This window comes from Carcharodon carcharias, chromosome 11 (genome assembly GCF_017639515.1).
Source record: "Carcharodon carcharias isolate sCarCar2 chromosome 11, sCarCar2.pri, whole genome shotgun sequence".
In the NCBI taxonomy this organism is placed as follows: Eukaryota; Metazoa; Chordata; class Chondrichthyes; order Lamniformes; family Lamnidae; genus Carcharodon; species Carcharodon carcharias.
Genome location: NC_054477.1, coordinates 30,202,015 through 30,227,743, shown reverse-complemented (window position 1 = coordinate 30,227,743; position 25,729 = coordinate 30,202,015). Strand labels below are relative to the sequence as shown.

Below are 25,729 nucleotides of genomic sequence, written 5' to 3'. Positions count from 1 at the left end.
GGCTTCAGGATGTGCATTCCTTCTTCCAGCTCTACATTCAGGTAGGTATATTTTGAAAACTTAACTAATGTTGGTTGCAACTTATCAGTCAGTCTCTTTGAAGGCCCTGTGTCGGCCAGATTTTCATTAATGCAACTAGCACTGGTGTTAGTTGTGACAGGAACTGGGGGGTTGGTGGTGGTGGATGGGGTGGTCCTCAAAAGACATTCAGATCCTTACTTACATATTCCAAGACCCAATGCCTGTTTCAGAGATGGGCATTGCACGTGGGTTTTTTGGCTTTTACAAATATGGAAGATAATGCACTTCCAGCTTGCAATAAGTGAGCGTTTCAGGCTTGCCTTGTTGGAAGCTGAGGAGGCAGTTTAGTGCCTCTGAAACCACTGGTATGTAGTTGAAGTTATTAGCTGACGTATTTGAATAATATCACTATATGTGGTACATTTAAACAAATATGTCCTTTTAGGTGAATGCCATTTACCTAAAAGATATGTAAAATTGATGAAGAGGAACCTTCACGAGGCCAAGTAGCTTTTCCTGCCCTGTGTTAATCACTTTATTCCAGATCTCAATAATCATCATGTTATTTTTCATCCTCTCTAGTAATCTGGGAGTCAATGTGATTGGAGCTACCTGGTAAAATAACAAAAAAAAATTAGCATACCTAATACTTGAAATAGTTCTGAAAGTGAATTTATCAATAATTAAGTACAGTTCATAACAGAGGCTGGGTTGTTCAATTAAATTTCATGGCCTAATTTTTATTTCTTACACTCTGCTTTTAAATGGCAATGAGTTGCTGCAAAATTACATTTCTTTAAATTATGATGATTATACTACACTATGCAGTAGGTGAAATGGACAAATTCTAGTTTAAACATACTACAAGAACAACTAGAATAGTTTTTTTTAATGTTAGTTTACAGTAATCAGAAGGTGTGCTGAGCAATGCTTTTCTCTTCCCGCATCCACAGCACACATTTTCTATTGGCCCATTGGCTATGTACATTTTATAGTAATGACAAAACAAAAATCTTTTTCTTAACTTCTTATGCAAAAAGTTAGAATACATGGTCTATTATTACTTGCTGAATCTCTCTTTAAAAAACCTTACCAGTGAAAAATTAAAAATTGGATGGCTTGTTCTCCAGCTAACCGGGGACCTGGTTGCCTCATCTGTGCTGAAAAGCTTACATTTTAGATAGATATTGTACTGTTGCTGCAAAGTGCCATCTTCCATGACAAAGTCCTTTCCATCAGGCACCATCAGCAGAACATGCAATAACAAACCCTCTTCTTCCTCTACTGAAGAACTGAACTGTCCTATTAAATTTTGCACAGCAAGTACAGAGGAAGGATAGGAATGGTCTGAATGATACGTTCTGGGTACGTCTTGCACATGACTTTGTTTCAACCGATCTTCGAAGTTTCTTTTACTTGATGATTCAGGGGCATGAGGACCAACAGGGTGCAGAACCGCTGGACACACATCTTTGGGCTCTGGTGGCAAATTCGGTCCTGGGCTGGATACAGCATAAGCAGCCTTAGGAGAAGCAGCTAATCTGGCATTAGCACTGGTAAAATCTTTGTTGTCAGCTGCAAGCTCCACAGACACCTACAGAACAAAGTTATTACTTTAATGAAAGTTATAAGAAAATAAATCCATAAACCTTTGAGACACCTGTGTTAATATTTCCATTCCTCTGTTCTGTCAATTTCCTTCCCTTCTCCTCTCCTGAAATTGACTCTTTGCTGGGCACTAGTGCCAAAATGACCATCCTTTACATGAGCCTAGATGTGCATATTGGCAAGTTATTTTACCTGAAAGGGCAACACAGCCTCACCTTGATTTTGCTCCTGGGTCGGGCGTGCAGAGTCAGCAGAATTCTCAGCTCTGCCAACCAGACCTTTAAAAATGTCTGCTCGCACTTGCAATTTTCAGTTGAGGGGAGCTGGGGGTCAGAGATGGGCCTGGCGCAGGTTGGGCAACACGGACGCATATAAAAAGACCCCTCTTGAAAGGTTTGTTTGAGAAGTTGGTCCACAATACTATACTTCCTGAGCTTCGGGGGAGAATCTTTGGGTTATCAGGTTAGTGTCAAAACTGTAAATGTTGCCCAACTGTTAACTGCCCCTGGAATGGATGGCCACGACTCAGTGAATGAATGATGAAAAGTGCCATGCTCATTGTCCCATCCACTTGCCCTCTTGCCATCCATCCATCAGGATGCACGCACACTGTGGGCCTGTGACCAATCCCTGACATCTGCACATTGTTATGTTATAACAGTCTGACTAAGAGGGAGCAAACCAGCAGGGCTGTCAGTGGTCGCTGAGCACAGCATGCCACCTTGGAGTCACAGCTGCAAAGTACATGGCAACAAGCATATGTGCTGAGCCATTCTCTTCATCATACCGTTAGCACTATTCATTGATGAAACGTTGAAAATGGTTAGTGCATATAAGCACTCAAAAGTGACTGAGAGCAATGTAATCTGAATTGCTCATGACCCTTTTCATCTTACATTCTCATTAATAGAATGCTACACAGAGGAGCCGTGGGGCCAGTAATCCCGTGATTCTCAGCTCAGGACCTGCAAGTCTTAGTTGAGGAGGTCCAGAGAAGAAGAACAGTCATATACCCTTCTGGCTATCAGAAACCATCTGCCACAGTCAAGACGACACGGACACAATTTGCTACTATGGTGAGTGGTGCAGGAGACCACCGGATGCTGGCCAGCAAGTGCATCTCAAGCGTCAGTGCTGGATACAAGGCATTCATCCGCAATGCAGTGCTTCTCTTTGGCCTAGGTGTGGGTACTGCAGCTCGGTAGGCCATGTATTGTTCAGGTAATACTGGTCATTTGCTGTGCCCACTACAGTGGCTGCATTGGCATCCCAAGTGTCACAGGATCTGATTTGTGCAGTTTGCAGAGGTATACATGGAAGCCAGTAATGATGAATGTGGTGCCTAGTTGTTGAATAGGGCCACTGGCTGGAATGGATGTTATGAAGGTTCTTTCAAGGAGCTGCAAATGCACAGTTGTAGCATCATTGTGCGCAAGATGCCATATCTGCATGTATGATACAACATGCACTTATATCAGCATGTAAGTCATGTTAAATTCTGCATTGGGATCATGGCTTGATGATGGACAAGTTGGTGGCATAGGCACTTCATTTACAGTCAATGTCATTCATGGGAGGGGGACAGGTTATGACAGCCTTATTACCATGTGTGTTTGAAATATGGCGATGCCCGTGTGTATGATGGAAAAGGTAGCAGCCATATGAATGTGACGGAGTCAAACTCTTATATTCATTCACTCCCTTGCAGAAGGCGGACAGTCTCTTGAGTAACTGTGGTGAGAATCTTTATATGGAACTATGTCACCGTGGACTGGCTGATGGCAAGTGTTATATGGGTGGACCTCATGCAAATCTACTTTGAACAAGGACCCATCTAGCAATGAACTCCTCCTGCACAGCGTCAGTCCTGGCTACACGGCCATACCTCCCTGCCGCTTTGCTGTTTGTGGGCTCCTCATCCTCATCCATTTTGGAATCATCAGAATATACAGGCTTTCCTCCTCCAAGGTAGCAGCTCTGCCCATGGCCTGGTCATCATTAATTTGGGGGCCCCTCCGCTGCGTAATGTTGTGCAGCATGCATCATACAACCACTACTCTTGAAACCCTTGCTGGGGCATATTTCAAAGCTCCACTTGAGCAATTGAGGCACCTGAAATTTATCTTTAAAATGTTAATGGCTTGCTCAATGGTACGCCTAGTGATGCTAGGTTCACTTCAGATTGTGGGTTCCAAAAGAGGGGTCATCAGCCAAGTTCTTAACAGGTAGCCTTTGTCCCCCATGAGCCTACCACAGATCTGCATTGGTGGCTGAAATAGATGGGGAGTTGGAAACTCCTTAGCGTGAAGGAGTCATGGCAGCTGCCCGAGAATCTTGCACAATCTTGAAGACCGACTTTATTGTGGCCAAAAATCACATGGGAACTGATTGAGTGAAAGGACTTCCAGTTGATGAAGCCTTTATTGCAACATGGGTGCAATGTATGGCACTCTTTATTTGAGGGAAGCCTTCAACTAGGGCAAAGGCCTTGGCTCTCTGCATCCGAGATGCCAAATCTATAGGAAAACTAACGTGCTCTCTACATGATCAAACAAAGCATTCGTCACTGCCTTAATGCAGCTGTGTGCCGTTTACTGGAATATACCAACCAGGTCTCTTCATGAAAGGGACGGGGGCATAGAAGTAAAGTGCGACAGTTACCTTCACAGCCACTGGCTGGGCATCTGGGTCGTACCTCAATATGATGGAAAACCAGGGCCGAAGGAGACTTTGGTTGAGCCATGAGGTTGTGGCAGACATGTGTCACATGCTCCAGAATCAACTGGAATTGAAGCTGGATGATGTGACAGATGTCTGTCACAACCTCATGGTTTAACCCAAGTGTTCTTCAGTGTTGGTTTTGTCATATTGAGCTATCCTGTCCTAGATCTGTACACCCTCCCCACAGGATAGAACCACGTTGCCCTTCCTGGTGCCCATGCTGCAGCCTCTTCCTCCCCTCCCACTGAACTTTGGCTGCTCACACTGACTGGCTTCTACAGCCTCTATGTGGGGCTGTCCAGCTATGCTCCCTCAGATGAAGCGCAGTGCACCCTTCAAAAGCACTAAGTTCTTCCTTGCAGCTGGGTGCAAGAGTCAGTAGGGGCAACAAAATATTGCCCAGAGAGACCAGCAGCCCACCGTCTCACTCAGTTGGATGACAAGACGAGAGTTGTGGTGCAGCAAATACAAATTTAAAGATAACTCTACAGGGGTACCTCCCCTCTCCAAAACATTACCCTGGCTATCCAAGGAAATGCAGAAAGAACAGACCTGCTCTGACCTGGTCTGTTCTGCACACGTGGGGTTTCATAGTACAGGGCTGTCAAAATCTGATTTGACTGGAGGCAGCTGATGATTCAAATAGCCAGCTGCCTTCATGAATCGTGCATGTGCAAATCCTGGTCCAACCCGATTCCGCCCCTGTGAAAATAAGAAGTGCCATGTTCGGGGGCAGAAATTAGGATTTCCATGCTCATCCACCATTTTGGCCATGTGGACAGGCTCTCCGTCGTGGTGAAAATTCAGGCCTGCTGAATAGTGATCAGGAGCAGTAAGCTGGCTAATTTGTCCCTCTCTAACACAGGGGCATGATGGCCAATTTTAGCATTCCCACTGCAACCAATTATTGATCAGTTAACTCAGTACAGACTGGATATTGAGCCTGAGACCTTCCTGGTCAGTTCAGTACAGTACACACTGTATTAACCAGATGAGTCATTGGGAAAAATCGCAAACTACTTTCTTTCTGCACAAAGTTCTTCCCATCATCTGATTTAATATTTGTTATTTAACAGTTAAAAACAGTCAAAGCAATGAATGTGATTTTGTAAAATAAAAGCAAAATACTGTGGATGCTGGAAATCTGAAATAAAAACAGAAAATGCTGGAAAAGCTCAGCAGGTCTGACAACATCTGTGGAGAGAAAACAGAGTTAACGTTTCAAGTCTATATGGCTTCTTCAGAGCTAAAGAGAAGTAGAAATGTGACAAAATTTATACTGTTTAAGGGGCGTGAAGCCAGTGATTGGTGGGGACTAAGTCCACCTATCGTTGGCCTTCTATCCAGCTTCATCTGCTCCACTCCCCTTGAATAGTATAAATTTCACCAAGTTTCTGCTCTTTAGCTCTGAAGAGTCATATGGACTTGAAACGTTAACTCTGTTTTCCCTCCACAGATGCTGTCAGACCTGCAGAGTTTTTCCAGCATTTTCTGTTTTTATTAATGTGATTTTGCACATAAGTTACTATAATAAAAAAAGTGCTCATCATTGCTGAACATCACAAACTACATCTTTTATTTCTTTTGGCCATCTTCACTTGTCTGGTGAACCTCTGCTGCACTCCCTCTACAGTAAGTATATCCTTCCTTAGGAAAGGGGACCAAAACTGTACACAATACTTCAGATGTGGTCTAACCAAGGTTCTATGCAATTAAGAAAGACATCTTTACTCCTGTACTCAAATCTTCTTGTGATAAAGGCCAACAACCATTTACCTTCTTCATGACTTTGTTATATATTATTCACCAACCAAAAGAGCACACAGGGTGACTTGCGCTTCAGCCTTCAATTTTCCCCGTCAACCACTGCAATTTGTTTTATCTTTATTGTGAATGATTACCTTTAAAGGACCAATCTGTTGCTGCTTCCCTTTATTGTCACACACCATTTCCACAGGCAATTCACTGGTTATATTTAACAAATCTGATTGAATGACAGATCGAAGTGCAAGACTAGCTGTGCCGATCAAAATGGGCTTCGGTAAAGAAAAGGAAAAATATAAGGTTAGAGCAGCTTGAACAAATTATTTCACAAAATATTATTTACGTACATTATAAAGTGCTTTTTGCTGCAATAAATGCACAATGTTAGTTGTACATTTTAAAAATCCATATTTTTATAATATTGCAATGAAAGACTTTGCTCAGTTTTCAGGCAGAGGGGAAATCAGAAAGAATCTGGTTCCTGATGTACTCACAGATGCCTCCTTATGGTCAGCACCTGGTATAATAGCAGAGACATGAGAGCAATTCAGACCCCATTCTCTTGACATTAGGATGATCATGGCTAAAAGTTGTCGGGTGATCAGAGAACAAATAAAAAAGTCACCAATACTGTATCAAGTTACATTCATTGGACAAAATAAAATTGCTCCAAAGTACAGATTTAATCAAAATTTTGGCTGAAATGACAATTGTAGGAACATAGGAGCAGGAGTAGGCCACTCAGCCCTTTGAGTCTGCTCCGCCATTCAACTAGATCATGGTTGATTGTCTACCTTAATGTCTTTTTACCATCCTATCCCTATATCCCTTGATAGCATTAGTATCTAGAAATTGATAGGTTTCTATCTTGAGCACAATGACTGAGCTGCCACAATCCTCTGGGGTAGAGAGTTCCAAAGATTTGCCACCCTCTGAGTGAAGAAATTCTACCTCATCTCAGTACTAAACGGCTTGCCCCGGTTCTAGACCACCCCCCAGACAGGGGAAACATCCTTTCGGCATCTATCCTGTCTAGCTCCTTAAGAATTTTGTAAGTTTCAGTGAGATCACCTCTTATTCTTCTAAACTCTAGAGATTACAGGCCCAGCCTCCTCAATCTCTCTTCAAAGGACAGTCTTGCCATCTCAGGAATTTGTCTGGTGAACCTCTGCTGCACTGCCTCTGTAAGTATATCCTTCCTTAGGTAAGGGGACCAAAGCTGTACACAACACTTCAGATGTGGTCTAACCAAGGTTCTATGCAATTGAAGAAAGACATTTTTACTCCTGTACTCAAATCTCCTTGCAATAAAGGCCAACAACCATTTACCTTTCTAATTACTTGCTGCATCTGCACATTAGCTTTCAGTGGCTTATGAACTAGGACACCTAGGTCCATTTGGACATCAACACTTCCCAATCTCTCACCATTTAAGACATTCAATGCACCTCCATTCCTTCTACCACAGTGGATAACCTCACACTTATCCACATTATATTCAGTGTGCCATGCTCCTGCTCATCACTAAACCTGTTGAAATCCCTTGAAGCCTCTTTGCATCATCCTCACTTCATACATTCCCACCTAGTTGTGTCATCAGCAAACTTGGAAATATTACATTTGTTCTCCATTTTCAAACAGCTGGGGCCCAAGTACTGATCCTTGCGGTACCCCACAGTCACAGTCAGCTAACCTGGCAATGACCTGTTTATTATTACCCTGTTTTCTGTCCATTAACCAATCCCCAATACCATACCAGTATATTACTCCCTATTCCTTGTGCTTTAATTTTGTTTAATAACCTCCTGTGTGGCACCATATTAAAAATTTTCTGAAAATCCAAATACACCAGATCCACTGGTTCTCCCTTATCTATTCGGCTAATAACAACTTCAAAAATCTCCAAAGGTTTGTCAAACATGATTTTCCTTTCATAAGTCGATTTTGACTGCCCAATCACCATTATTTTGTAAGTGTCCAGTTATCACATCATAATAGATTCTAGTACTTTCCCAACTACTGACGTCAGGATAACAGGTCTGTAGTTCCCGGTTTTCTTCTCCCTCCTTTCTTAAACAGCTGGGTTACATTTGCAACCTTCCATTCTGCAGGTCCATTCCAGAATCTATAGAATTTTGAAAGATGACCACCAATGCATCCGCTATTTCTACAGCCACCTCTTTCAATACTCTAGGATCTCATTAAATCCCCAGAACCCGATGATCAACTTTCAGTCCCATTAGTTTCTCAAGTACTGCTTTTTTACGAATAGTAGTTCCTTTCAGCTCCTCATTCCTGCTAGTCCCTTGTTTTCTATTATTTCTGGGAGGTTTTTTGTATCTTTCTCTATGAGACAGGCACAAAGTAATTATTTTGCTTCTCTGTCACAGAGGTGACAGAGGTCGCCACATTACCAGAAGGATATGGAGAGGGTGCAGAGGAGGTTTACCAGGATGCTGCCTGGTCTGGAGGTTATTAGCTATGAGGAGAGGTTGGAGAAACTCGGATTGTTCTCACTAGAGCGATGGAGATTGAGGGGCGACTTGATAGAAGTTTACAAAATGATGAGTGGCATGGACAGAGTAGATAGTCAGAAGCTTTTTCCCAGGGTGGAAGAGTCAATTACTAGGGGACATAGCTTTAAGGTGAGGGGAGAAAACAGTAGAGGAGATGTGTGGTGTAAGTTTTTAATGCAGCAGGTAGTGAATGTCTGGAATTCGCTGCCAGAGAAGGTGGTGGAAGCAGGTACGATAGTGGTGTTTAAGAGGCAGCTTGACAAATACGTGGATAAGATGGGAATAGAGGGATACAGACCCCGGAAGTGCAAAATGTTTTAGTTTGACAGGCAATATGATCGGCACAGGCTTGGAGGGCCGAAGGGCCTGTTCCTGTGCTGTACTTTTCTTTGTCCTTTGTTAATTTCCCCATTTTAAATTCTCTTTTGCCTATAATGGACCTGTAATCATATTTGTAAATCTGTTCCTTTTTACATACCGAAAGAAGTTTTTACAGTCCATTTTTACGTTTCTTGCTAGTTTACGTTCATATTCTATTCTCCTTTTTTCTAAAAATCAGTTTCTTAATCCTCCGTTGCTGGATTCTAAAATGCTCCCAATCTGCAGGCTTATTACTTTTTTTGGCAACTTTATAAGCCTTTTCCTTTGATCAAATTCCTTTGTTAGCCACGTTTGACTCATTTCTTATTGGCGTTTTGTGCTTTAAAGGAATGTATATTTGCTGTAAACCATGTTTTAAATCTTTAAATGCAAGCCATTGCCTAGCTACCATCATATGTTTTGATGTATTTTCCCAATCCACTACAACCAACTTGCCCCTCATACCTTCATAGTTTCCTTTGTTTAGATTGAAGACCCTAGTTTCGGATTGAACTACCTAGATTTCAAACTTAATGGAAAATTCTATCATATTATGATCACTCTTCCCTAAAGGTTCTTTTCTAACAAGGTTAATTAATTAGTCTTTTCTCAGTGCATACTTAATACTAGATCTAAAATATCCTGTTCCCTAAATGATTCATCAACAAACTGCTCTAGAAAACCATCTTCCAGGAATTCATCCTCCACAGTATTGGTACTCAGATTTACGCAGTCTATATGTAGATTGAAGTCACCCATGATTACAGTCGCTGTTCCTTCACTTTCACTTGGTCAAAATCCTAAAACTCCCTTCCTAACTGTCCTGTGGGTGTACCTACACCACATGGACTGCAGCGGTTCAAGAAGGCAGCTCACCACCACCTTCTCAAGGGCAATTAGGGATGGGCAATAAATGCTGGCCCAGCCAGCAAAGCCCACATCCCGCGAATGAATAAAAAAAAATCCGTCCTCTACTTGGGAAGGACAGGCAAAAAGGAGATGGGGTAGCCCTGATAATAAGGGATGAGATCAGTACATTAGTGAAAGAGGACCATAGATTGGAAGAAGATAATGTAGAATGGGTTTGGGTGGAGCTGAAAGAACAGCAAGGGACAGCACAAATTGGTTGGAGTAGTTTATTGGCCAAACAGTAGTGGTGATGTAAGGCACGTTATAAATTGAGAACGTAGAAGTACATGTAACAAGGATTGTACGATAATCATAGGTGTCTGCCTTCTAAGGTCCTAAATATAACTCATTGAATTGACACGTCCATTCTCATCCTTCTGCCAACAATCACGGTGGCTTAACACGTTTTTATTGGCCTAAGCTAGATTTAATGGTAAGTCTCAGCATAGGGCGATTTCCAGAAAAGCCCAGTGCCACCAACCATTCTGTCAAAATCAACGTGAAAAAGTACAGTCCTTTTTGATCACGCTAACAGATATTAGTTAAGATCACCAGCTCTAGTTGGACCTTTCCTTGGAGGTTTCATGACGGAGGTTTCATGACACAGCCTTCATTGAGTGATAACATCACAATCAAAATAAAGATGTGAACAGATTGAATGCTAAACAGAAATCAGCTTGATAATCATTTTTTTTTGTTCTCAAAATGTTTGTTTTTCAACTAAATTTAGGAAACAAAAGATAAAAGAAGTTTTTGCAGGAACTGAAAAATAAAATAAGAAATTATAAAGACCTAGAATGTCAGATGCAATTCCATCTTCACAACATCTCACTGGCCGAGATTTATCCCACTTTTGGTGATCGCCATTCACCACTTTGCAATCAGATTGGTCATTGAGGGGTGACATGCAGATTGTGGAATGTGATTGGAGGATGCAGTTACTAATCAGAGGTTGGAGAATGGGAAATGGAGTAGATCAGCATTTCCCCACTGATTTATCTACTAAGTTGTTTGCAGCAGTGTCCAAGAGGTTAATCTTTAAAGTTTGGAGAGTCCAGAACAATCTGGTATTGTTGGCAATGCTAATTATATTGCTTAAAAATGTTCAACTACTTCAAGTCACTGATCCAGATTTTGAGACTAGTAGCGAAGAAATGGCAATTGCCATTCTCCTCACTTACATTTGCCCAAAAAGTGTTTGCAGGTTTTAGCATGCAGATTTGCTCTACTTTGGCAACTGTTTGTGCAACGCTGTCTGCGGCATCTGCAAACTGGGTTAAAAAAACAACAGCCCAGCCAATCTCTTTGAAGAATATTCAGAGACATGCAGAGTTCAAACTAGGAAGTAGAAAGCAGAACGAAAGCACAAAGCAGAAAAAGATGTAATTTAAAAAAAAGGTGTTTCCCTTTGTGGGAGAGACCAGACCTAGGGGATACTGTTTAAAAATAAGGGGTTTCCCATTTAAGACAGAGGTGAGGTGAAATTTTTTCTCTGAGACGGTTTTTAATTCGTGGAATTCTCTTCCTCAGAGAGCAGTGGTCATTGAATATTTTTAAGGCTGTTGTTTCTTGATTGATAAGGGAGCCAAAGAAACTCAGAATTGTCACAGTGAAGGAAGCGGCCATTGGGCCCATCGTGTCTGCACCACCTCTTCAAATAAGCAACTCACTTAGTGCCATTCCCATGCCTTTTCCCTGTAACCCTGCACATCCTTCCTCTTCAGATAACAGTCTAGTTCCCTTTTGAATGCTTCAAATGAACCTGCCTCCATCACACTTCCAGGCAGTGCATTCCAGATCTTGGCCACTTGTGGTGTGAAAATGTTTTTTCTCATATTGCTTTTGCTTCTTTTGTCAATTACTTTAAATCTGTGCCCTCTTGTTCTCAATCCTTTTGTCCCTATCTACTCTGCACAGATCCTTATGACTTTAAATACTTCTATCAAATCTCCTCTTGACCACCTTTCCTCAAAGAAAAACAGTCCCAACCTCTCCATTCTATCTTCATAACTGAAGTTCCTCATCCCGGGAACCATTCTTGTGAATCTTTTCTGCACCCTATCTAACGCCTTCGCGTACTTCCTAAAGTGCAGCACCCAGAATTGGACACAATACTCCAGCTGAGGCCGAACCAGTGACTTATACAAATTGAACATAACCTCCTTGCTCTTGTAGTCTATGCTCCTATTAGTAAAGCCCAGGACACTGTATGCTTTAATAGCTGCTCTCTCAATTAAGGCTATAGCGGGTAGACAGGAAGGTGGAGTTGAGGCAACGGTCAGATCAGCCATGATCTTATCAAATAGCAGAGCAAGTTCAAGGGGCTCAATGGCATACTGCTGCTCCGAATTCTTGCGTTCTTATGAAAATGTTGACAATTGTGCACTGCGGTGGAGCGGGGTTATCTCACAGAAACTTCTGGATTTGTCATTTAACTGCTCATTTGTGGATGCCAGAAGTGGCTGCCCAATAGACCCCATTATAATTACTGTTATTCTTATCCTAAAATCTGACCCAATATTGATTATGGAGTAAATTTCAAATTAGCTTGCCCTAAAAAGATGAGTACGAGGTTAATAAAAATTTTAAGGAAATACCAGGTCAAAAAATAAATAATTTCATTATCAAGTCCTTTAAAATGTAGTTAAAGTCTAACCTTTTTCTGTGTACTCTTCCTGGAGTAAATTTTGAACAGAAGATCTGAGTTCCACCATCGCTCTATCATTAAACCACTAAAACAGATAGGAAAAACAAAACGCTGCTGGAACTTAACAGCTGTGGAAAACAGAAAACAATTAATTTTGAAAAAGTAGTATTTATAATCTCTACCATTGAAATATTGCCCACTGCTTTCTCCTATTACTATTATCAAGCTCAGGGCAATCTTAGCAACAGTTTTCTCCTTGATCGCTGTCAAGGTGGCCATTGAGTTTTGCTTCCATCATCCAAACCAAGGATTCCTTGGTTCCACCCAGCAGGAAGCTCAAGAGCAATATGTCAGATCATCTATTGTATGACATCTTTTCTTCCTCTTCCTGATACCAAAAACAAATTCCAATACCTTCAGGAAGTACATCTTTAAATTTCAGCCATTTACTCTGAAGGCTCTCTTTCAAGAGCCTGAATTCAAAAGAAATATGGAAGAATAAAATTCACTTAAAATCAATGGAATAGAGCCGCAGTAGCCATAAACTACGCCATTTACCACTGACTTATCATGGTTTCTAGTATTGTATCTCATATGCAGGTTAATGTCCTTTTTAAAAAGAATGATGATTTCAACATTTTATCCTACTCTTTAAGGTTTCTCCAAGTCTCATAACTTTCTCTATCCAGCAAGGTGGGAAATATGGTCTCTGTCAATTTTGAGATAGCATAGCAATTTGGAAGCTCAGGGACATTCATTCTTTATGTTATCTTGGAGGGAAAGGTGCCAGAAAAATTCCCTGTCCATCATTCATCATCACCACCTTCAGTTGACCTGGCTGAGGCCACAAAAATTACCTGAAGACAAAATCATATTCTGGGGAACAATGTTAACCATACACAATTTTTAACGAAGTACACCATGAAGATCTTTGTCTATATGTTTTACCTTCTCCTGTAACTTTGTTGGAGGCTACCCGTGTAATTTCAAAGGCCATCGAAACACCTTTGGCTCCACCTCTTGAAGGTGTGGCTACAGGAAAGTGATACTCAACAAAGTAAGTGCTGAGGGCAGGAAAAAGAGAATTGAAATTTAATTCTTGAAATAGATTTTTTTTCTCCAAATGAAATCAATAAATTGTACATAGCATTATCATCACTGAATCCCCCAGCAACATCCTGGGAGTCACCACTCACCAGAAACTATAAGTGACAAAGCCTATACAAATAGCTCTCAAAATACGGAATACATTAATTTCTGTGGATCTGCTGCTGAAATCTTCATACATGCCTTTCTCACCTCTAGACTAGACTATTCTAATAACCTCTCGCTGGTCTCCCACATTCTACCCTCGTAGACTTGAGGTCATCCAAAACTGTTGCTGGTGTTTTAACATGCAGCAAGTCCCATCCCCCTATCACCCACGTTCGCAGGCCCTACATTGGCTCTTGGTCAAGCAACATCTTGATTTTATAATTCTCATATTTGTTTTCAAGTCCCTCCATGGCCTCACCCCTCCCCTATCTCTAATCTCCTTCAGCCCCAAAATCCTCCAAGATATCTGCACTCCTCTAAGTCTGGCCTCTTGTGCATCCATTGGTGGCTGCGACTTTAGTTGCATGACCCCAAGGTCTGGGATATCCTCCTCTTCACCTCTCTGTCATGTGCTTTCCTCCTTTAAGACGGTTCTTAAAACATCTCTTTGACCAAGCTTTTGGTTACCTGGCCTAATTATCTCCTTATGTGGCTCGGTGCCAAATTTTGTTTTATAATGCTCCTGTGAAGGGTGTTGGGGCATTTTATTACATTACAGGTGCTATATAAATATAAGTTGTTGTTTTTGTTGTTGATTCATGTTCCCATAATTGATTGAACTGACTTAACTGTCAAGATTAAGCCCAGCCATTGATGGTAATGCTTGCCTGAATTTCAAAAAAACATCTTACTAGGGAAGGCTATGGTTAATTTAATCTCTCCAAACAATACATCATCTCCAAACAAAAATCACTACACATTTTCTTATCTTTCCCCATGAAATCATGTTATCCATAGGGACAAGGTGCAGGAGTGGGCCCTTCAGCCCCTCGGGGCTGTTCTGCCATTCAATAAGATCATGGCTGATCTGATTATGGTCTTAACTCCACTTTCTTGCATGCCCCCCATAACCCTAGGCTCCCTTGTCAATCAAAAATCTGGAATTCAGCCTTGAATATATTCAATAACTCAGCCTCCACTGCTTGCTGGGGAAGAGAATTCCAAACACTAACCACCCTCAGAGAAGTTCCTTCTCATTTCAGTCTTAAATGGGAGACCTTTACGGGCAAGTCCATTCAATGTGCAATTTCCTCTATGAAGGGATGCACTGCTTTTATAACCTACCAATAGAATCAATCACTTGGACAGCGTAGATTCCTAGCCATTGCTTTATCCCTTCAGCAAATACACAAGTGAGACTGATAAAACAACTCATAAATGTTAATAAGACAGGAACACAAAATTAAGGTATGTCAGTCAAGAATCTAAAGCATTTACACAGCAATGATGGTATGCGAGGGCAGCCTATTCTAAGATTGTGAACCTACACTTGAAATGGTGTGAAAGAAAAAACTTGCATTTATATAAAAACTTTCACAGTGGTTGTCAGTCAAAAGCCAAGCAATGGCCATTTCCAACAAGACAGTTACCCCTTGACATATATTAGCATTACCATTACAGAATCCCCCAGTAACATTCCGGGGGGGGCGGTCAACATTCGCCAGAAACTTAACTAAATCAGCCACAAAAATGCAGTGACTACTAGACCAGATCAGAGGCTGGAGATTCTGTGCTGCGTGGCTCACCTTCTGACCCTCCAAAACTTCTCCATCATCTGCAAGATGCAAGTCAGGAATCCCCTCCATTTGCCAGCATAAGTGCAGCCTCAACAACACTCAAATAGTTCAGCACTGTGCAGAGCAAAGCAATCCATTTGATCCGCAGCACATCCACCACCTTAAACACCTCTCCCTCCCATACTAAAAGGCTGCAAGCAATGACATTGCAGCACTCCCTTAGTTATACGCTGAAACAACAATCTAGATTATGTATTGAAGTGAGGTTTGAACCCACACCTCCTGATTCTGAAGCAGAAGTGCTAGAAAATGAGCCAATCTGACACTGCAAAGACAACAACATTGCAATTAGCCACAAATATATATTTTTTTCATTTCAGAGGCAAACTTAATAATCGCACATGCTGTGACATTTCAGAAATTACCATTTTCTTCCTGGAACAGGTCGAGGTGGCTTTCCACTCCTGCCTTTTTGCTTTGGGGTTGTTTGAGTGCTGTCTGGTGGAAGTTTTAGTGTTTCAATGATAACTCGGGCCAGATAAATGCGACCCAGCAGGGTTAGTCTATCAACACTCAACGCAATAGCTTGCATCTCCTGCTCAGCTAGTAGAGGACGTTCTTGCACAGGGTAGGAGCTGTAGATAAGAAACATGAAAAACTATTAAACAAATGCAACTCATAAAAGCTAAGCAATTGCAAGTGTTCACTCTTGTCTTCATAAGGGGGAGATCACCCTAGTGGACTCAGGGAATAAATGCATGGTGTAATTCTGAGTTATAATATTCTGGAGGTTACCAGATACAAACCTTTGTGTGTGAGGTAACTAGTTACAATTGAGGTGGCTGCGAGTGCACAAAACTCCAGGAAGGAAGGGAAAGCCAGGATTCTCAATACTAACCGACATAATATAAACAATGGCTTAAACATGATGATTGACCAGTTGGTACAATTACAATTGGCTACCCAGTAATAGCTTCAGGCAAGAGGAGACCTTCTGTCCACCTAGCAAACCTATGCTCAAGTATTTTCAGTGTCCTTCCAATTTATGTCATCATAATTTACCACTTCTGAAGAAGGTGGGAAAGAAACATTAAAATGTTGAAGTGGAGGGGGGGTTGGAGAAAGGGCAGGGAAGCACCTTTTATTTTTTAAGTTACTTGTATTTACACAGCAACTTATAATGCTGCTCAAAATACCATATGAAAAGATTACTTTGAACAGGGTGACAAACAGGCAAACACAGGAAGTATAAATGCACAGAATCAGAGTGCAGAAGAGGCCTTTTGGCCCATCGAGTCTGCACCGACACGTGAGAAACACCTGACCTACCCACCTAATCCCGTTTACCAGCATTTGGCCCATAACCTTGAATGTTATGACGTGCCAAGTGCTCATCCAGGTACCTTTTAAAGGATGTGAGGCAACCCGCCTCCACCACCCTCCCAGGCAGTGCATTCCAGACCGTCACCACCATCTGGGTAAAAAAGTTTTTCCTCACATCCCCCCAAAACTTCCTGCCCCTCACTTTGAACTTGTGTTCCCTCGTGACTGACCCTTCAACTAAGGGGAACAGCTGCTCCCTATCCATGCCCCTCATAATCTTGTACACCTCGATCAGGTCGCCCCTCATTCTTCTCTGCTCCAACGAAAACAACCCAAGTCTTTCCAACCTCTCTTCATAACTTAAATGTTTCATCCCAGGCAACATCCTAGTGAATCTCTTCTGCACTCCCTCCAGTGCAATCACATCCTTCCTATAATGTGGCGACCAGAACTGCACACAGTACTCCAGCTGTGGCCTCACCAAGGTTCTATACAACTCCAACATGACCGCCCTACTTTTGTAATCTATGCCTTGATTGATAAAGGCAAGTGTCCCATATGCCTTTTTCACCACCCCATTAACATGCCCCTTCACCTTCAGAGATCTATGGACACACATGCCAAGGTCCCTTTGTTCCTCAGAACTTCCTAGTATCATGCCATTCATTGAATAATTCCTTGTCAAATTACTCCTTCCAAAGTGTATCACCTCATACTTTTCAGGGTTAAATTCCATCTGCCACTTATCTGCCCATTTGACCACCCCGTCTATATCTTCCTGTAGCCCAAGACACTCAACCTCACTGTTAACCACCTAGCCAATCCTTGTGTCATCCGCAAACTCACTAATCCTAACCCCCATATATTCAACTATGTCATTTATATGAATTATGAATAATAGGGGGCCCAGCACAGATCCCTGTGGTACACCACTGGTCAGTGGCTTCCAGTCACTAAAGCATCCTTCTGTCATCACCCTCTGTCTCCTACAACTAAGCCAATTTTGAATCCATCTTATCCAATTACCCTATATCCCATGTGCATTTGCCTTCTTTATAAGTCTCCCATGTGGGACCTTGTCAAAGGCTTTGCTGAAATCCATATAAACTATATCAACTGCACTACCTTCAACTACACACCTGGTCACCATCTCAAAAAATTCAATCAAACTTGTTAGGCATGACCTCCCTCTGCCAAAGCCATGCTGACTATCCCTGATCAAACCTTGCCTCTCCAAGTGGAGATAGATTCTCTCCTTCAGAATTTTCTCCAACAGTTTCCCCACCACTGACATGAGACTCACTGGTCTGTAGTTCCCTGGCTTATCTCTACAACCCTTCTTAAATAGCAAAGCCACATTAGCTGTTATTCAGTGCTCTGGCATCTCCTCTGTGGCCAGAGAAGAATTAAAAATTTGGGTCAGAGCCCCTGCGATCTCCTCCCTTGGCTCCCTCAGCAGTCTGGAACACAAATCATCCGGATCTGGAGATTTGTCCACTTTTAAACCTGCCAACGCATCCAATGGCTTGTCACTCCCTATATACAGGGAGCAGATATAGAAAATTTAAAATTTGGTTTTATATAATGTATGTCAGCTGTCTGATAGTTTCCATTACAATTCAACGTCTATGCCATAGCATTAAAACATGTAAAATTAGAAATGCTGAAAAACTGTGAAGTACTATTCAGACATTACATAATCTGACTGACATTACAGAAGTAATGAAACATAAATACAAATTCTATTATAAGGAAAACCAATACTGATACATCTGAAGTTAGCATAGAGACACTATTTCAGTTACAAAAATTCTCTCCATCTGTATTTTCTCTAAATCTAAATCAGATAGGGTATTTTGACTTAGTAATTGTTTGAGTTTTAGCTTACACTTAGTGCTGCTCCAATAATGTGCAATTGATCGTTATACACATAAGCTTGCACACATCATGAAGCAGCTCTAGTTGCTCACATGGAAGTCAGACTTTTAGGCCAGCCCAATCAGCTGGCATTGGTTACTTTCATTTTTCATGCATCTAGCTCGGAATACAAGGCTCTTCAAAGGAACTACTACTTCTCTGCTACTACAAAAATATTTCATAGAAACATGAAAATTACAGCACTGGTGCCTACCATTCAGCAAATCAGGTCCGTGATAATTCTAGCTCTTCAAACAAGCCCATCCACTCCCATTCCTTTTCCTTACCCTTTTTCTCATATTGCTCATTTTCAAATTCTTATCCAGTTCCTTTTGAGGACATGGATAAGAGAATGACTTTTACTGAATGTTTAATCTTAAAATAATATTAATGATAAGTAATGATTAAATATCAAAGCTAAGTTGCCAATCACATAAGAAAGGAACCTGCATAGCACTGCTGTATGGCTGGTGGTTAGGCAGCATTGCAGGCAACGTAAAGGTCATCAAAAGCAATGCAGACTAGTTATTTTTGTTAAACATAGTGCTGACAGGGCCATCTAAACAAAAGCAAAAGCAAAACGCAGTTCCGGTCATCAATTCAAACAGAGTCTGGTAACTAGACCTTTGAAAAAAGATTTATACAAAACCACATTATTAAACTAACCAGTTTCTGCACACTAGATACAAATACAATGTTATGTTTACTGTCATTAAATATGTTGCTAAAATAGTATATTACCCGATATTCTTTGCTGCCTCATTTAGATTCAAATCAGTAACACCGTGATCTGATGCAAGGTGGGACAATCCATGCTGGTTATGGATATCAGCTTTGTGAAGGGATTGTTGTCTCAGTTTTCTCTTTGAGGTATCCAACTCCTCATCTTCACTAGTAAAATCACTTACACTACTTTCATATTTCTACATATAAAGAACAAACGGATAAGAAATCAAATTAATGTTTGAAGAATTGATTCAAGATTGCAATAATGTACCATATTTCACTTGATGCCAAAAGTCAGCTATTCCAGGTGTATAAAAATCCTTAACATCCATTTTACATTTTTAATCGCAGAAATTGAAAATTTCGATTTTTGAAAATTGAAAATCATTTTCATCAATATTTTAATGCTACGTTAATTTTATTCTATTATTTCAGACAAATCAGATAACAAGATTGCTCAGTTTAGGAGTTTGGGCTAATCTCAGTTGTGTAGTGCATTAGGGCATGAAATACTGTGTTGTAGTTGGCTGCATGCGAGTTCAGAATGGCTCAAAGTGTTTAAAATATTAATAAAGTGCACATTATTAGTCACATCAAAAAATATCTGTTGAACAACAGGGCTTCCAATAATTTTGATGATCTCACTATTTCCATTCCACAATAAAAATTATACAGTTAAATGCCAGGCATATCAACATCTAACACCTCCATGCATATATCCTGACTAAGTTTGTTGTTACAGACCAAATCTGTTCTCAGCAGACAAAATAATAATACCATCTGGTTCCTGAGACCAGCTGAAAATATTTGCTCTTCAACAGGCAGCATACATGGAGATGCATCTAACAGCTCAATAAAGGGGTGTAGATACAGAGAGCCCTGGGGGTATATGTGCACAAATAGTTGAAGGCAGCAAGGCTGAGAAAGTAGTTAAAAAGGCACACGAGATCCTGGGTTTAATAAATAGAGGCATTAAGTACAAAAGCAAAGAAGTTATGGCGAATCTTTATAAAGCACCGGTTCGGCCTGAACTGGAGTTGTGTCCAATTCTGTTCACTTCATTTTAGAAAAGATGTGAACTCTTTAGACAGGGTGCACACAAGATTTATGAGAATAGATCCAGGGATAAGAGGCTTCAGTTACGTGCATAGATTGGAAAAACTGGGTTGTTCTCCTTAGATAAGGTTGAGAGGAGATTTGACAGAAGTGACATCCAGAGAGTAGAGAGAGAAACTGTTCCTACTGGCAAAAGGATCAAGAATGAGGGGGCATCAATTTAAGCTGACTGGCAAAAGATCCAATGGTGACATGAGAATTATTTTCTATGCAGTGAGTGGTTAGGATCTGAAATGTTCTGATGCAATTCAGGGGTCTCAACACAAAATTGGATAAGCACCCAAGAGATACGAGGGTTAGGACTAGCTGAGTTACTCTTGCAGGGGGACGGCATGGACTAGACAGGCCAAAGGGCCTCTTTCTGCGCTGTAACCACGCTTTGATTGAGTATAAACAATTCAGTTAATTGCTCTTTACTTTCCGGAGTTAACAAATGGTTTTGCAAACTTCAGCTAAATGAAACTCTTAATAAACCTCAGTACTACACGTTATTTCAATTATACAGTTATGAAAAGAAGTCTAATTTTTACAAAATTTACCGCTATTGGTTTATTTCCCCCAGTTTTTCTCCACTCATCTTGGAGAAGCCAGTTAAGAGTGATCATCACTGGGCTGCCTGCAGGGATCACAAACCCTCAACAGTAATCCTTCTTTTCTGCCAGCAACCATAACCATGTGTGCACGGTAACCTGTCCATTCCAATATTTAAGACTTCAGTATAGGTTCACTGCCCTCAGTTTTTGCCTTCCACTTGGTCAGCTTCCCAATCTACAAGAGGTATCAAGCTTCAACCACTGACATGTGATTCACTCATCAGTTTTGTTGTTTTAACACAAAGACTATTCCTAGTCTTTCTCTAAATCTTTGTCCCTCTATCCTCCCAAATGGTGCCCAACATATTCCGCAGCAGCACATTCAGAAACACAAAGTCTTTGCTTTTGCATGTTTATTGGGGTCCAGCTCTCAGTACGATAAGTTTCATATATCACAAAAAATACTCTTTCTAGGACTGTTCTAGGATGGAGCTGGTAGCGACCAGAGAGCAGGTGCTTAATTGGCCTCTTAGAAGAAGTGTGACACATAGACAACAGCTTGAAGATGGAAAGTAGCCATTTTTAAATATCCAAAACCATTTTGCATTGGAGCACAAAACACAAATTTATGGTACATAAAATTATCCATGGTTATTACTGGCCATAGTTAAATAGTTACATGCCAGCAACAGTTAACATGCAGTAATTCCTAGGATCTCTGCACCCTTATGACTCACAGGGTTCTTGTAGAAGAGATGTTCCAACAGGCTCTGATCATAACGAGGGTCATTCAGTTCACTTTCATCTAAAATACTACCTCCTGTAGATGAAGACTCTGGAGGGGAGCCTATGCCATCCCAGTAATGGAGAGGGATAGAGTCAGTGCTGTAGGCAAAAATAAAGAGCACATTATAATAGTACCATACAGTACAGTGCACATTACACTGTATAACAATGTACAGCAACTTGGCTTTATAGAGAACTTTTAATCTTGAATAACATTCAAACAATAAATGCAAGTGAATAAAACAGATGCAGAGTCAAAAGTTTGGCCAAAGAGTTTTAAGCATAAGATCATAAGAAATAGTAGCAAGAGCGGGCCATTCGACCCCTCAAGCCTGCTCTGCCATTAATAAGACCATGGCTGATTTGGTTTTGGTCTTAACTCCACTTTTGTACCTGCTCCCATAGCCCTCGACTCCCTTGTAGATCAAAAAGCCTGATTAACTCAGCCTTGACAAGTGAAGAGGACACTCAGTGGAGTGGCATACCTCCACGATGGTGTGTTAACTTAAAATTATAACAATTACGCAGTTCCTCCTCAAGGCTTTTCCCTGTCTGGTTGACAGGGAAAGTAGCTTTGCAACTACAAAGCTGAAAAAATAAATCTTTTTATTAAGAGCTTTCAATTCACCGAGGAGGCTTCAGGCTAATCCACATCCAACAACCTGCTCAGAAAGCTCTGCTTGCATTTTGACAGCTATGGCAAATTCCACAAAGTTCCCTTTCATGAAACAATGTAGAGTCTGCCTGACTGTATTATGATTTTCTACTAACTCCTCAATAATGGATCCTAGCATGTTCCCAATGACAAATTGTGAGAATGGATGTTATTTTTAAAAAATGCTTTTGGGGAACATTGCGTTATTCTGTAAAGAAGGCTGGGTGCCTGTGTACGTGATTTAATTAAGCTGGGCAAGAGCTTATATTTCAACTCTTTCTTGGACTCGAACTCAAGTTCTGTCGAAGGGTCATGAGGACTCAAAACGTCAACTCTTTTCTTCTCCGCTGATGCTGCCAGACCTGCTGAGTTTTTCCAGGTAATTCTGTTTTTGTTTTTGTGAAGAGATTGATAGTAGTGAGCTTCTCCAGGGGGAGGGGTGGTTTTAAAACATAAAAAGGATAGAGGTGCTGAGTTTGAGGTACAAGTAAATAGGTTAGATCTAATATTTGCATTTTAGATAAGTGGAGAGATCATTTGAATATAAAAGGGGAGTCAGAGTTTTCATAAAACATGTTTGCATCTTGCAGGAGTCCCATTGGTAAATGGTAGTGGGGATTTTATATTTTATTGACCTGAAAGCAAAGACAAGATCGAGACATACAAAATTTTATATTTGGAAGGATTTAAGTTTCAAGGAGTTGTGAGAACAATGAGACCAAGGTGAATGGGAAAAAAAGTAATTTTACAGTTACTGTGGAGAGCTGAGGATGGAGATAGCTGGAGCTCTGGGCTAGGAGAGGATATCGTTTGAACCAGCCATCCAGTCAAGCCAGAAAAATCTTGGCCTGCATCAAGCAGTTTTATTCTGAAGTAGATTCCACCGCAGAGTGGAAGAGGGTAGAGGTCATGTTATTGAAACTACAGCAGTTTGCCTTGTGTAACATTACTGGATTTTATAGTAGGCACCTTTAAGGGAGTGTTGCCTGGAAGGTGTTTGTTTGTGGGTCTTACCAAGTAGAGTGTTTTTTGGGAGAATGGGTTGTAAGACTAACCTTAATTGTGCATGGTAATCTTGTGTGCTTAAGATTTTCTTTATTTTTGTTAATAAAACTTTTAATTTTTAAAATCCCACAAGTGGCAACAGATTCTCTATTTACTCCCCCTAAACCTTTAATGACTTTAAACATTTTTATCACATCTCTTCTTAATCTTCTCTGCTTTAAGAAGAGCAACCCAAGCTTCTCCAGTCTAGTTACATATCTGTAATTTCTCATTCCTGGAACCTAGTAAATCTCTTCTATGGCCTCTCTAAAGCCTTCATGTCCTTGCTAAAGTTTGTTGTCCAGAATTAGACACCCTCTCCTAGGTGGGTCCGAGCTACTGTTTAATATAAATTCAACATACCGTTCTGGTTTTTGTACTGAATGATTTGATTTATCCCATATGCTTTATTAACTGCATTGTTAACTTGTTCTGCCACCTCCAGGTTTCTCTTCCGTTAAGCCCTCTTTAAAATTATTTTACATGTATTGCCTCCCTTCATTCTTTTAGCCAAAATACATTATCTCAGACTTTTCTATGTAGAATTTCATCTCACACGCCTATTCAGTCCACCAGTCTGCCTATGTCCTCTTGAAGTTCATTACTATCTTCTATAATGTTCATTACACTCCCAAGTTGTGTGTCATCTGCAAATGTCTAAGTTGTGACATTTGTGGAGAGGAATACAGTTAATGTTTCGAGTCCGAATGACTCTTCATCAGAACTAAGTAAAAATAGAAAAGAGGTGAAATATAGATAAGGGGCCAGTGGTAGGTGGGGATTGCAAAAAAATGTCACAGACGAAAGGACAAAGAGGTGTTGACAGTGGTGATATTAGCAAAGATATGTGCTAATGGTGACATTAAGGGTAGAAAGCAGGATGAGCAAGGTACAGATAACGCTAGTGGGGGTGGGGTGAGGGGAAGGGATCGAAATAGGCTAAAAGGTAGAGATAAAACAATGGATGGAAATACATTTAAAAATAATGGAAATAGGTGGGAAAAGAAAAATATGTATAAATTATTGGAAAAAGGGGGATCAGAAAGAGAGTGGGGATGAGGGAGAGAGTTCATGATCTAAAGTTGTTGAACTCAGTATTCAGTCCGGAAGGCTGTAAAGTGCCTAGTCAGAAGATGAGGCGCTGTTCCTCCAGTTTGCGTTGAGCTTCACTGGAACACTGCAGCAAGCCAAGGATGGACTCGAAGATGACACACAACTTGGGAGTGTTATGCTTGCTGACAGACCAAAGGTGTTTCGCAAAGTGGTCACCCAGTCTGCATTTGGTCTCTCCAATGTAGAGGAAACCGCATTGGGAGCAGCAGATGCAGTAAACTAAATTGAGGGAAGTGCAAGTGAAATGCTGCTTCACTTGAAAGGAGTGTTTAGGCCCTTGGATGGTGAGGAGGGGGGAAGTAAAGGGGCAGGTGTTGCACCTTCTGCGGTTGCATGGGAAGGTACCATGGGAGGGGATTGAGGTGTAGGGGTGATGGAGGAGTGGATCAGGGTGTCCCAGCGAATGATCCCTGCAGAATGCCACTGGGGGCGGGGGGGGGGTGTGAAGGGAAGATGTGTTTGGTGGTGGCATCATGCTGGAGTTGGCAGAAATGGCGGAGGATGATCCTTTGAATGCAGAGGCTGGTGGGGTGATAAGTGAGGACAAGGGGGACCCTATCATGGTTCTGGGATGGAGAGGAAGATGTGAGGGTGGATGCGCGGGAGATGGGCCAGACCCGGTTGAGGGCCCTGTCAACCACCGTGGGTGGAAAACCTCAGTTAAGGAAGAAGGAAGACATGTCAGAGGAACTGGTTTTGAAAGTGGCATCATCAGAACAGATGCGACGGAGGCGAAGCAACTGAGAGAATGGGATGGAGTCCTTACAGGAAGCGGGATGTGAGGAGCTGTATTTGAGGTAACTGTGGGAGTCGGTAGGCTTGTAATGGATATTGGTGGACAGTCTATCACCAGAGATTGAGACGGAGAGGTCAAGGAAGGGAAGTGTCAGAAATGAACCATGTGAAAATGATGGGAGCGTGGAAACTGGAAGCTTAATTAATAAATATTTCCAGGTCCAGATGAGAGCATGAAGCAGCACCGAAGCAATCTTCGATGTACCGGAGAAAGAGTTGTGGGAGAGGGCCGGAGTAGGACTGGAACAAGGAATGTTCCACATACCCCATAAAGAGACAGGCATAACCGGGGCCCATGTGGGTACCCATAGCCACACCTTTTATTTGGAGGAAGTGAGAGGAGT

General features: G+C 41.4%; 1 protein-coding gene across 4 annotated transcripts in view; it reads right to left on the bottom strand.

Annotated features, from left to right (window-relative positions):
* Positions 1–25,729, bottom strand: part of c2cd3 (C2 domain containing 3 centriole elongation regulator) — a 149,694-nt gene that overhangs the window by 89,028 nt on the left and 34,937 nt on the right. For all 4 annotated transcript variants that reach the window (XM_041199609.1, XM_041199606.1, XM_041199608.1 and 1 more), the window contains 8 exons: positions 21,730–21,877; positions 19,359–19,540; positions 15,803–16,012; positions 13,495–13,610; positions 12,556–12,674; positions 6,252–6,386; positions 1,115–1,615; positions 482–633 (listed from right to left, as the gene is read on the bottom strand). In XM_041199609.1, coding sequence (XP_041055543.1) covers positions 482–633; positions 1,115–1,615; positions 6,252–6,386; positions 12,556–12,674; positions 13,495–13,610; positions 15,803–16,012; positions 19,359–19,540; positions 21,730–21,877 — 1,563 coding nt within the window. The remainder of the gene's footprint in view (positions 1–481; positions 634–1,114; positions 1,616–6,251; positions 6,387–12,555; positions 12,675–13,494; positions 13,611–15,802; positions 16,013–19,358; positions 19,541–21,729; positions 21,878–25,729) is intronic.